The 13,745-nt window shown below is 46.5% G+C and overlaps 1 protein-coding gene across 1 annotated transcript; it reads left to right on the forward strand.

Moving 5' to 3' along the window:
* Positions 1 to 2,809: 2,809 nt before the first annotated feature.
* Positions 2,810 to 3,901, forward strand: LOC119403461 (uncharacterized protein K02A2.6-like). Its single transcript, XM_037670394.1, has one exon. It carries the CDS (start codon positions 2,810 to 2,812, stop codon positions 3,899 to 3,901), a length of 1,092 nt encoding a protein of 363 aa, XP_037526322.1.
* Positions 3,902 to 13,745: the final 9,844 nt, after the last annotated feature.

Genomic DNA, 13,745 nt, shown 5'->3' on the forward strand with positions numbered 1-13,745 from the left:
ATTTATTTTGAAGCACTCTCTAAAATAAATTGTTTCATTTGCAAACGGCACATGCGCAGCTCCAAAACCACCTCCCTAAACTCGCGTGCCTCCCCTGGTCCGGCTGTCAGAAATGCTATTTCTTTATCGGTTAAAACCAGTGACGGTTCACTCACGCATTTCTCTCCTTGTTTGTTTATGCTCGTGCCTTGTCGCCTTGAAATGTTTGACCTCGCTTCTCAGCGACTGAAAACGACCTGGAGTGGGTTGAGGGACAGCAACAACGGTATTACGGTACCACTCTTCCTTTCTCGCTCGTTGTGCTTTCGCCGCTGTTAATTGCGGTAAAGGCATCCCAACACCACAGAAGCTTTTTTCGAAATTTACTGTGTGGTGTCACGCCTCATTATTGCCTGTCAGCCCATGCATTCTTAACGATCCACCTGTCGTTCGGGGGATGCACTAGTGCGTCACTGGAACTGGGAGCGGACGAGCGAGAGAGGAGGAGCGCTACCGTAATCCCGTACCCTATTTGTGTACCATGTTTCCGTAACTTGATGAAAGACTCTAATAGCGCACCGTGCACCTGCCGTGTCGTCTCTGTCGTCTGTTCGGCGCCATACGGATGATTTTTGTCCAAACGTATAATCCGAATACAAGTGCTGACAACGCGAGGTCAACGAGCCTCCTAATCCCCGGAAGGAGCGTGAGAGATGGCGGTCCTCAACCGCTGAAGTCTTGCGCGGTCAACGGGACATTGAATTTCGAAGTGCAGGTGTGTGCTCATCATTATGACCCTACGAAGGTTCAAGGATCGGTGTAATCCTGGTGTGGTGACAGCGTGGAGAGAGGGAAAATGGGGTGGACTTCAATCTGCTAATTTAATTCGGTGCTGGTGCACCGGAGAGCACCGTGCCTGTTCCCTGTGATCTGAATAATGTAAATTACTTGTATGGTTTTCTTCCTTCCATCAACTTATCCTGATGACTGCCTGGCAAGACACCAACCCGTGTTCGCACCGGCCACGCAACCCGATTTCTAACAAGAGCTTGGCGCAGCAAAATGGGCATATATCTGAAGTGTGGTAGCCCGTAATTTGTAGTAATTATTCCAATTTATTAAGATTAGAAAACTGATTAGGACAAATGAGTGGAACCACTAAGTACAAATTAACAGTATTTATGCTGTGATGGGGTTCTTTTAATAATAGTAACACTAAAACAAAAGTGAGCCCCCCCCCCCCTAAAATGAGTGGCTGGATCCGCCCCTGGGCAGTTGTGACCAACAAACAAACAGCAGCAAGTAACATGGTGTCCCCCGAGGCAAGACCAGAGTTCTGCCAACTCTTCACAGGACTTGGTCAAATGAAAACTGTCTATAAGATGACACTTAAAGCAAATGCTACGACTTATGCAGTGACAACCTCTCGAAGAGTGGCTGTCCCACTCCAGCCAAAAGTCGAACAAGAACTACAGAGAATGAAGGATCTCGGGGTGATTCAGCAGGTTTACCATGCGACACCATGGTGTGCACCTATGGTCATTGCATTGAAACAGAATGGAGTGATCAGAATCTGTATTGACTACACTGAATTGAACCGCCAGCTGATCCGGGGAAGGGTCATCATGCCTACAGTTGAAAACTTGGCGAAGCTGGCCAATGCAAAAGTTTTCAGCAAGCTCGATGCAAATTCTGGCTACTGGCAGACACCCCTCGCATCCGAGTCCCAGGACTTAACCACATTTATCACGCCGTTTGGGAGATTTTGGTTCCTGCGATTACCTTTTGGCATTGCGACAGCGCCAGAGTTCTTTCAGCGAGAAATGCTTCGCATTCTCGAAGGACTCACTGGAATAGCATGCCACCAGGACGATGTCGTTGTTTTTGGGAAGAACCAAGCGGAGCACAACGCAAACCTCACAGGAGTGCTTCAGAGGCTCAAGGACGCAGGAATGACCCTAAATCCACGCAAGTGTGAATTCAGCAAAAGAAACGTCAAGTTTCTCGGGCACATCTTGAATGAAGCGGGCATCGCTGCGAACCAGGAGAAAACTGAAGCCATCAGAAAGATGCCACCGCCAGAGAACACCACACGAACTTAGGTCGTTCCTGGGCATGGTCAACCTCCCGGAACTGGCCGATAAGACGAAACCGTTGCGAGAGCTACTACTGGATAAAGCAGTTTGGGTTTGGCACCAGACTCAACAAGAAGCCTTCGACCGAGTCAAGGATGACCTGACGAGAACACCAGTGTTGAGCTACTATGATCCACAAAGGCCTCTGGCGATATCGGCTGATGCCTCCTCCTATGGCTTGGGGGCTGTTCTGCTCCAAACAAATGACGACGGCAAGCGGCAGCCAGTGGCATACGCTTCCAGGGCAATGACACCGACAGAGCAAAAGTATGCTCAGGTGGAGTAGGGGGCACTTGCCATAACATGGGCATGTGAACGTTTCAGGATGTGTGTGCTCGGTCTGCAGTTCAGCATAGAGACTGACCACAAACCCTTGGTGCCCTTGTTCTCAACAAAACGCATTGATGAAATGACACCTCGTTTGCAGCGTTTTCGCATGCGTGTGCTTGAGTATGACTTCACGATTTCACACATACCAGGAAAGGACATGCACACAGCTGATGTCTTGTCGCGCAAACCGTTGCAGAGCTCCGGCCAACACCAAGCTTGCATCCGCCATAGAAGAGCATGAACTTCTGACCATTGAGCAGCTGCCAGCATCAACTGAAATGTTGAACAGAACCAAGGTCGAGCTGCAAAAAGATGCAACATCACTGGTCACGCACTACTGCATGACCAAATGACCCAAAACAGAAATGCTGGCACCTAAGGTGCGCAAGTATGCAAGTGTGGCCGATAAACTGTCTATCGTACAGGGACTTCTACTTCGGGGTACAAGGATAGTCTTTCCCCCTTCATTACGCGAAGAAGTTCTGCAGCAACTACACACAGGACACCAAGGCGTTGTGAGATGCCGAGCAAGAGCACGGGAGTCTTCGTGGGGGCCAGCAGTCAGCCAAGACGTTGAGACGCACGTGAGCAGATGCCCAACCTGCACAATGCACCGTCCTGTGACAAGTGAACAGTTGCTTCAGACACCGCTCCCAGAACGCCCATGGCAGGTGGTCGGCACAGACTTGTTCCACCATGAAGGGAGGAACTACATAGTAGCTGTTGACTACTACTCAAGATTTTTTGAACTGGAAGAGCTTAGTGGAACTCAAACCAAACATGTTGTGCAGTTCCTTAGTAATTTGTTCGCCCGCTATGGCATTCCAGACATCTTGAGGTCCGACAATGGCCCACAGTACAGCTCACTCGAGTTCCTGCAATTTACGAGCAGTTGGGGTGTAAGACATGTGACCTCCAGCCCGCATTACGCGCAAAGCAATGGCGAAGCTGAGAGAGCTGTACAGACTGCCAAGAACATCATCCGAAAATCCACGAATGTTGCGGAAGGCCTTCTTGCCCACAGAGCTGCGCCTGGACCCGAGGGTTACTCGCCAGCTGAGCTTCTCATGGGCCGCGAGCTCAAAACAAACGTCCCTACTCTGCCTGGAACACTTGAGCCCAAGTGGTATTACCAGCATCAGTTCCGGCAAAACAATGCAGTCGTTCGTGAGCGAGAAGCCAAGAACTACAACAGGAGGCGTAAAACAAGAGACAGGCCACCTCTAAACACAGGTACTACATTTGTCCAGATCAGACATGGGAGCCAACAACAAGGAACCATTGTTGGAGAGTCAAATGCACCGAGATATGTTGTGCAGGAAGCGTTCGTCGCACGAAAGCACATCTGCAAGAGGTGCCAGAAGTTGCACCACCGAATCAAGCAGGAACGGATTGTCCAGGAGAAGCCAACCACACCACCCGCAGTGGCCGAGCCATTAAATCACCGCCACGCCTGAACTTGTAAGCAAGCTGAGGGCCTGCCTTTTCAAAAGGAGGTGGTGTGTTATGAGAACTCTCGACACTCTCCAGAAAGGGCGCCACATACCTGTTGGGTATGTGGCGCCACATACCTGTGGAAGGGTGTGATGGTCCCGGGGCTTACATTTGGGAACTCAGTGGTGTGCATGAAGTCAGAGCTATAACCAGGAATGGATGTAAATCAAAGGACGGTGGGCCGCCTCGCGTTGGGCGCTCGCGGGAAGACGACAAATGAGGCTGTAAATAGGGAGATATGGGATGGACAGGCTTTGAAGTGAGGGAAGCTCAGAGCAAAATGAGATTCGAAGAGAGGCTGAGGAAAATGAAGAAGAGTAGATGGGCAGAGAAGGTTTTCAGGTATTTGTATAGAAAAAGCGTTGACACACCGTGGAGAAAAAGAACTAGGAGGCTCACCAGTAAATATACGGCTAGCAGTGCGGGCGATATGGCAACAAGGAGCATTAAGCGGAAGGTCAGAGAGGCGGAGAGGACTTATTGGATGACAGCGATGGAAAAGAAGCCGGCTCTGAGTAACTACCGAAAGGAAAAAAACGAAATAAGGAGGGAAAGGTTTTATGATAATTCAAGGGGAAGCGCTTTACTGTTTGAAGCAAGGTCGGGCTGCCTTAGAACGCGTAGTTATAAAGCGAGATTCAGTAACGAAGAAGAACAATGTACATGCCGCGGGGGAACTAAGGAAACGATGGAACATGTACTGATTCAATGTGGCGATATTCACCCATGCATACGTGTGGGCACGAGTCTACAGGAAGCCTTGGGTTTTAGGGACAACAATGGAAAGCTGAACACGTCCGCGATAGAAATAAGTAAGAGACGGTTAGAGTATTGGTGGCAGAAAGGTAGAGATAAAGCACAAAAATAAATAATGGGGAAAAATAAGGTCATTCTGCCTTAAGAGGCAGAGAGATGGACCGTGAATTTATATTTTTTTGGTATAATAACATAGATTTAATTATTGTGGATAAGGTATTAGGCCAACATAAAACAAGGAAGGTTTTTTTTTTCTTCGAGCCTGGTGGCAGACATGTCACCACCCCGTTATAAAGGGGACGCTCATAGCATCCATCCATCCATCCATCCACCCCGCCGCTAGGAAGGCTGGGACGGCGACAGGGGCTTCGGGGGGAGAGTGAAAAACATGGCGGAACAATAAACTTATCGTTCGTTCTCTCGTTTGAAACCTGAGATCTCTCGGTCTTCCTCCAACCCCTCGACAACACGACATGCGTCACCTTTCCTCCAAATGTTCATCGGGGCACTCAAGGTATACCTTTATCGTGCGCACTTTCAGTAACTACAAAAAAATGCCCGAGGCGTGCAGGGATCATGGGAAATCGCAATGACACCAGGAAGCAATGGCCACCTCATAGAACTTGATGGGTGTGATGTCAGGCAAGAAATTATCCGTTGTACAGCAGCTAAACAACGCCCTGCACGAGCAAGTTGAAAGGAACCGCCAGAAACTATTTCCCATCATTTCCACCATTATATTTTGTGCAAAGCATGACTTGCCAATACGCGGGAAGCAATCTGACAGTGGAGTTTTCAATGATCCCCTTGACTTTCGGGTAGAAGCAGGAGATACTCGGCTTCAAGAACACTTTGCATCTTCTCCTGGTAATGCAAAGTACACTTCAGTCCGAGTCCAGAACGAGATCATCACAATCTGTGCCGACATCCTGAGGGAGGAAATAGTAGCTGTAGTTGACACAGCGTTTGCTTTTTCCGTCCTTGCGGACGAAGCTGCAGATATTGCAGGAACAGAGCAGATGTCTATAGGCATCCGCTTCGTTGACAAGAGAAGAACAGATGCCTGCTTTCGAGGGCATTTTATGGGTCTTGTAGAGCTGAATCAGCTGAACTCAGCTTGCATTGCCGCCGCAATCTTGAAGTTTTCAAGGATGCTGGGCTGATTCTTTCGATCCTCGTTGGACAGGGGTATGATGGATGCTCCACAATGGCTGGAAGAGAAACTGGAATTAACAGAATAATACAGCAAGAGCTTCCGAAGGCACTATTTTTCCACTGCGCAAGCCACAAACTCAATCTTGTGATCAACGACTTGAACGAAGTCTCTGAAATTCGCAACACAATAGGGATCATCAAACAAACCATAAACTTCTTCCGTGAGAGCGTTCTTCGAAGGAAATTGGTGCCCAACATTCCGATGCTCTGTGAAACAAGGTGGTCTGCAAAATACAAGACACTTATTATCTTCTCTCAACATTACGTGGCCATAGTTGAAGCACTCGAGGAGCTCGCATCAATGGAATCAACCTCGAATGCTGCAACTAGGCAACGAGCTCTCATCCTGTACTGTGTAACGACGAGCTCATCTTTCATTGTTTGCTTGCAGGTCGAAGTAAACCGCACGACTGGAACCTGTTACGAACGTTCTGCAGATTGTAACCATGAACTTTCATACTGTACACGACCACATCACTGAGCTGCAGAATATATTTCGCGACCACCGGACTAACGCTGAAGAGCAGTTCTGACATCGTGAGAACAACAACTGAGGCAGCCAATTGCTTAAACATATTGATATCTGTGCCAAGGAAAGCCTTTCGTCAGACCCACCGAGACAACTACGGGATGCAGACGCCGGAGAAATATCACCGCGTGGCAATATATGTGCCTTACTTGGACTCTCTCACTGCTTCTTTGGCTCGCCGCTTTTCTGACACTAATGAGACGAGCTTCAAGCTTCTCCAGCTTCATCCAACAAAAATGAAGTCTTTGAGCCTTGTTGAGTTTGCTGTCCTCGCTGATGAACTCCAAGAATTTTATAGCATCGAAAACTTCAAGGAAGAGAGCATATCTTGGTACGAGATGTGGCACAACAAAACTAGGGACACCTCAGAATGACCTTATTCTGAACTTTTGCTTCAGGCCAAGACATTCCTCCCCGCTGTCGCAAAAGCCATTGAGGTAGCTCTGGCATTGCCAGTTACCACCTGCACCGTCGAACGCTCCTTCAGTACAATGAGGAGAGTCAAAACATGGCTACGCTCAACAATGACAAATGGCAGGTTGGACGGCCTTTGTATGATGAGTGTGCACCGAGAGCGTGTTATGAAACACAAGGATGATTTTATCACGCGTGTCATCACGCAATTTGCCCAGAAAGACCCCAGACGGTTGCAGCTACTATTCAAAGGAAACTGACGGACTACAGTTATATGTTGGTGACCATGTTGTGATGTGCGCTGGTGGTGATCAGTTCGCGCGAGTTGAAATCCCGCATGCAGCGAGACTGAACATGCACTCTTCTTCACCGAGTGGTGCTAAAGAACTTGTTCTAGAGCGAGTTGGTGCCTGAATTTACTAAACATGTTAACTTTGGCGCAAAGCTAAAAACATGAAAAAAAAAAGAAAAAGCGTCTTCGGAGCAGCGTGAGCGGGCTTACTGGACGGTGTTGACAGTCTCCAGTGATGTGCGCCGAAAACAGGAACTGGACGCCAGGTGCCCGCGCTGAATCGTGTAGTGTCTTTTTTCAGAGACAATGACTTATGCCTAATGCAATCGGATAAAGAAGATGGTTTTGTGATATGGTCTCGATGTGCCTTTAATGGAAAAAGCCTTGCAGGCTGTTAATAAGAATTTCATGTGTGTGAAAGTGAGCTTGACAAAAGTCGAGAAGAACGTAGGCAAACTGTGTGAAGAAGTTGGGGGTGAGCGTTTGTCTAAGCAGATTTCTAAGTTTAAATCAGATAGCTTGCTAGCATTTTTAGCTCCAAAACCCACAAGGTTGATATACCGTTCCGAACGATTATCAGTGAGCGGGGAACATATGGTGTTGAATTTTTTCGTTGCAAAGACAATACAGGATATCTCTTTTCAGTAGATGTGAATGATCTTTTTTATGCTGTTCCACATCCTGAGCTCTTTTCTGTAGTTAAGCAGTGCATTGAAGAAAGTGGCGAGGCTGATTTTGTAGCTAGGGCAGAAATGTCCGTCTCTATTTTGATGACTGCGTTAGAAATTTATCTCAACAGCACCTTAATTTCTTTGAACAGTGGCATTTATCTACAAAAGAAAGGCATTTATATCGGGTCCAGTGTAGCACCAATTTCAATACATCTTTTTATCTCGTATTGACCAGGCCCTACAATATGTTTCTACTTCATTTCATCCATTTTCTGTTTTTAGGTATGTTGACGATTTTTTTATTGTTTAATATAACATATGCCCTGTGCCTTACCATGAAATGGTATATTTCATTTTAGGTGCCTTTAAGACGAATTCTAAGGGGCTAACTCTCACTCATGAGCTTCAGATCGACAACTGTTTGCAGTTTTTAGATATTTCCCGGCTGTGAAAAACGATCATGTTTGTTGCGCTTACTTGCCACGCAGCACAAAAGCGCTGTTTTCTTATGATTGTTAAAGGGGTGGTGCCATCACATTTGTGGCTTGTGCGTTCTTTGCTGTAAGCGTTTCCTAAAGCTCCAGGAAGCATGATACACGCACCAAATATTCATGTATTCTCGCTAAATAATTTAATATCACCGTTTTATGAGCACAATTTTCGGTTTCGGTTTCTGGGCGCCGAGGTTGGGCAGTGACGTAGAAGTGTAGGGGGCTTGGTCACGTGATCACACAAGGCTGTGACGCACTTAGCCAGGGCGCGATCGAAACTTGGCGAGTGATGCAGCAACCGATGCTTTGCCGGTACTATGGTCCCTAGAATATATATATTCTAGGGACCGTACCGCTAGGTACGTGGCAGAGGTGGCGGAGGTCCGGAGGTCACTCACGTCACTACAGCAGATCTGGTGTGACGTCACTACAACTTTCGTTGCTCTTCCTATAGAGCTACTTCAGTGTTGGCGCGCTAGCGACGGGTCTCGATCAGAAGAATGGGCATTTAGGTACACTTTGGTAGTGAATTAAACTATATTCTAAACGTTTGCTGTGTCCGACCCTTCGTGTGGAGTGTCCTTGCATACAGAGGAAACCCACAACAGGCTTGTTATAGCCTCGAAATTTGATGGCACCACCCCTTTAAGCGTACATCGCTCTGCATTGCCTTCAATCTGCGTTGCGCAAGTCGTGTTCGCACATAATGTAGGCTAGCCTTTGCACTCAGATTGGCAAGCTCGAAAAGGCTGGCTCCCCTCGGATGGTCTTGGTTGGCGTCGCCGAGTCTTTGCTACGGAAACTGAAAATGAGTACTCTGGCAGAGCACTTGAGAGAACGGGAGCGTGCAAAAGCACAAGTGCTGCCGTACGTGCACAAAGTGAACCATAACCTGAAAAAGGTGGCCACTAGGCGTGCAATTCCTGTTGTGTTTTCCGCTCCAAATCAACTGGCACAGCTGTGCCAGCGAGCCTCTCGTGCTAAGCAGCAAGGGTGCCAAAAGAGGCAGGTGAAAACTTTCAGGCGGTGTGCCGATGGGGTTGTCTACCAAATTCCCGTGAGCTGTGGCAAGTCCTATACATATATGACAAACGGGACGTAATGACCGCCTGAGGGAGCACGCCAATAGTATTGGTAAAAGTGATGGTGACATCTTCCGGTGCACATTAAGGCATGCTCATGTACGCAACGTTTCGAGCAAGCTAAGATGGTTGGCAAGAGCAGAGACCAAATGGCGAGATAACTTTTAGAAGCGTTTCATATTCCAAAGAATGGGTACGCCTGTGTCAGTGGCACATCACTTGTATCGTATCAATCTGAGAGATCCTTTTTTAATGGGCAGCTTATGTATTGACATGCTGACGTCACAGTTTCACGCCACTGCGCATACTTAGAAGTTTTCTTGATTTCCAGTTTTTGCCGGCAATAAACAGTTCGTAGTTTGGTGCCCATCTGACTCTTTCCTCTGTCTTTTTTCATGTTTCTAGCTTTGCGCCAAAATTAACACATTGAGAGCGGTGCTATGTTTTCGCATTTTGCTTCAATGATTCGTTGTTTCGATTTTCTTTCTCATGTGCGTAACTAAGACCTTAAAGAGTGGCCTTTTAGTGCTAACCTACCATACCTCCCCACCCCCCCTCCAGCGGTTGCCCCCCCTGAAAAAAGTTCTGCGGACGCCCTTGATAATAATAATAATAATAATCAATCAATCAATCAATCAATCAATCAATCAATCAATCAATCAATCAATCAATCAATCAATCAATCAATCAATCAATCAATCAATCATTTATTTAACGTGCCCAGGAACAACCGTAAGGTCTTTGTGCTGGAGCACGCAAAAAAAACAATAAAAATAAACAATACAATACAGACAGTTTTCAGAAATAAAAAGAGCAAAAACACGTAGACAAAGAGAAATGAACACAAAAGGGGAGGAGTAAAATGAGACAACACGAGAAATATTGACGGGGAATAAAAAATTAGATTGCATATATACAACTATGTGGAAAGACTGAGAAGGGAAGACTTTGTACATTGTGCCACACTATGTCAAAACAGTGCAAAGCTCGGATAAAAACAATGATTGTGGGCTATGAAAAACGTCAAGATCAAGAAAATTAACATTATAGAGACTTTGTATTCTGTGAACGGTAGAGTGTTGGAAGAAGCAGGCGGGTACATGAAACGGTCTGTTTTCTCTGGTTAACTTACGCGGAATTCGAAAATTTACACAATTGAAAAGTACAGGGCAGGATATGATACCGTGGACTAGCTTGTAAAGAAATAAGAGATCAGAGCGATTTCGTCGGCAGTGAAGTGATGGCAGTGATAATAATTCAGCAGTATTTGAACGAGATCCAGAGTCTTTTTAGCAAAGCGATGGTTGTATATGCTGAGGAATTTTTTTCTGGACTCGTTCAATGGTGTTACCGCTGGATTGAGCAATGCCATTCCATATCACGGACGCATACTCAAGTTGCGGAAGACATATTGCCGTGTACAATTTGTGTAGGGCCATGGGAGACCTGAATTCTCGAGATATTCTACAAACACATCCGAGAGAACGAAGGCCCCGCATAGCAGCACGCTTAACGTGAGATGAAAAGTTTAACGCGCTGTCAACAACAACACCAAGATCACTGATTTCATAAACCTTGCATAACGGCACAGAATTGACAGAGTATTGAAATGACACGCTAGATGTTTTGCGAGTGATAGACATGAATTTTGTCTTCGAGGTATTCAGAGAAAGGTTATTACCGTTGCACCATTCGGAAAAAGAGTGCAAGTCTGACTGCAGCAAGCGACAGTCGTTAACTGAATGAATTTCCTTAAAAATCTTGATGTCATCGGCATACAAGAGGAAAGAAGAATTACGAATGGCAAAAGAAACATCATTAACGTAAATTAAAAATAGGAGTGGGCCATTATAATACCGACCCTTGAGGGACCCCACTAGTCACTTTATACAAAGAAGAGGTTTGGCCATTTACGGCTACATAACGATATCTATTGAGCAGATAGCTCTGCAGGAGATTCACAACTGACAAGTCAACATCAAAGTGCGCAAGTTTAACCATAATCAGTGTGTGGCTGACTACGTCAAAAGCCTTGCTCAGGTCACAGTAAATTACGTCAACCTGTCCTCTCTGAGAAATAGGTGTGGAGATCTGCGTCATGAAGCTAGCAAGATTTGTGGTAGTTGAGCAGCCAGCGAGAAAACCATGTTGATTAGGAATCAATGAGTTTTTCACACTAAAAGACAATATGTTGTGAAGAGCCAGCTCGAAGATCTTTGATGTGGCACATAGTAGAGAAATCGGGCGATAATTAGAAGCATCTGTTTTAGAGCCCGACTTAAATACTGGAAAAACACGAGCAGTTTTCCACATGCTAGGAAATGTGGAAGCGTCCAGGCAGTTATTAAATATCGTAGTCAGTACTGGGACAAATATACTACCATAAGCTTTTAGTATGGCGGAGGGGATGCCATCTGGCCCACATGATAAGGATGGTTTTAAGCGCTTAATGCATTCGCAGATAAGATTTTCATCCAGCGACAAAGCACTGGATGAGCTAACCGCCTTGGGCTGTTGTCTGATATCAGTGCTAGAGTCTGAGGCCTTATAAACGGATGAGAAATGCGTGGCAAAACAGTCAGCGACGGCATGCACTTCTACCCCATTTGAGTCCAGTAGTCTGAAGGACTCTCCGCTTTTGCTAGACCGTTTACGTACATACTTCCAAAACTCAGCCGGCCTGTCAGAGGCGCTTTTACAGCGAAAGCTGTTATGAGATCATTTCAACGGCCGTTTTTGGTGGCGTAGTTGTCCGCCGCCGCCGCCGCCGCCGCCGCTGCCGCCGCCGGTGTCCGTAACCACTATCGCTCGAAATAAGAAAAAAAAAAAAACGAAATAAGAAAAAAATCCCAGGATGGAACGGGGTTCGAACCTGGGCCCTCTGCCTGGGAGCCCAGTGTTGTACCTCAGAGCCATGCCGGTGCTTGGAACTACCTTGCAAAACGACGCCATACAGGCTTCATGTCCAGAAGGAACCACATTAACATATGTAATTTAGTGTGGTAGAAGAGTGAACTAACAACCACGCACCACACAACGCGAATTCTGTAACCAGGCGTCACACAATGCGAATTGCGCAACGAGTGGGCTCTTGGATGCTTCCAACCCACTACAAGGGGCTCTGCAATAATTCTTCATCGTCATCAGGCACAACACCAACAAAGTGCGCATAATGCCTTACATGTTTTTAGCGGGTACCACGGCTCTCCGTTGAATGACGAAAAATAGCATAGTCGCTGCTTCCCTACTTCACAGAAATTGATTTATAGCGTAGTGGGTTCCTCACAAGTGCACTTGCATTGGTTGCCAAGGAAGCCCATGAGCCCACCATCCATTTTCTCAGGGTCTCAATAAAGTTCTTCCCCCCTCTCTCTGTCTCTCTTTCTCACGTCAATGTATGTTATATTGCATGGTGGGAGAGTTAAATAGCGACCGGGCGTCACACAATGCGAATTACGTAACTGGTGAGCCGTTTAAAGCTTCCAGCCCATTACAAAAGTCTGAGCCACAATTCTTCATCGTCATCAGTCGTCACGTAAACATTTCCATTTCACAGCAATTATGATGATTTATAGCGTAGTGGGTTCCTCGCAAGTGCACTTGCATTGGTTGCCAAGGAAGCCCATAAGCCCATCATCCATTTTCTCAGGGTCTCAATAAAGTTCTTCCCCCCTCTCTCTGTCTCTCTTTCTCACGTCAATGTATGTTATATTGCATGGTGGGAGAGTTAAATAGCGACCGGGCGTCACACAATGCGAATTACGTAACAGGTGAGCCGTTTAAAGCTTCCAACCCATTACAAAGGGCTGAGCCACAATTCTTCATCGTCATCAGTCGTCACGTAAACATTTCCATTTCACAGCAATTATGATGATTTATAGCGTAGTGGGTTCCTCGCAAGTGCACTTGCATTGGTTGCCAAGGAAGCCCATAAGCCCACCATCCATTTTCTCAGGGTCTCAATAAAGTTCTTCCCCCCTCTCTCTGTCTCTCTTTCTCACGTCAATGTATGTTATATTGCATGGTGGGAGAGTTAAATAGCGACCGGGCGTCACACAATGCGAATTACGTAACTGGTGAGCCGTTTAAAGCTTCCAGCCCATTACAAAAGTCTGAGCCACAATTCTTCATCGTCATCAGTCGTCACGTAAACATTTCCATTTCACAGCAATTATGATGATTTATAGCGTAGTGGGTTCCTCGCAAGTGCACTTGCATTGGTTGCCAAGGAAGCCCATAAGCCCATCATCCATTTTCTCAGGGTCTCAATAAAGTTCTTCCCCCCTCTCTCTGTCTCTCTTTCTCACGTCAATGTATGTTATATTGCATGGTGGGAGAGTTAAATAGCGACCGGGCG

Source organism: Rhipicephalus sanguineus, chromosome 8 (assembly GCF_013339695.2).
Source record: "Rhipicephalus sanguineus isolate Rsan-2018 chromosome 8, BIME_Rsan_1.4, whole genome shotgun sequence".
Lineage (NCBI taxonomy): Eukaryota > Metazoa > Arthropoda > Arachnida > Ixodida > Ixodidae > Rhipicephalus > Rhipicephalus sanguineus.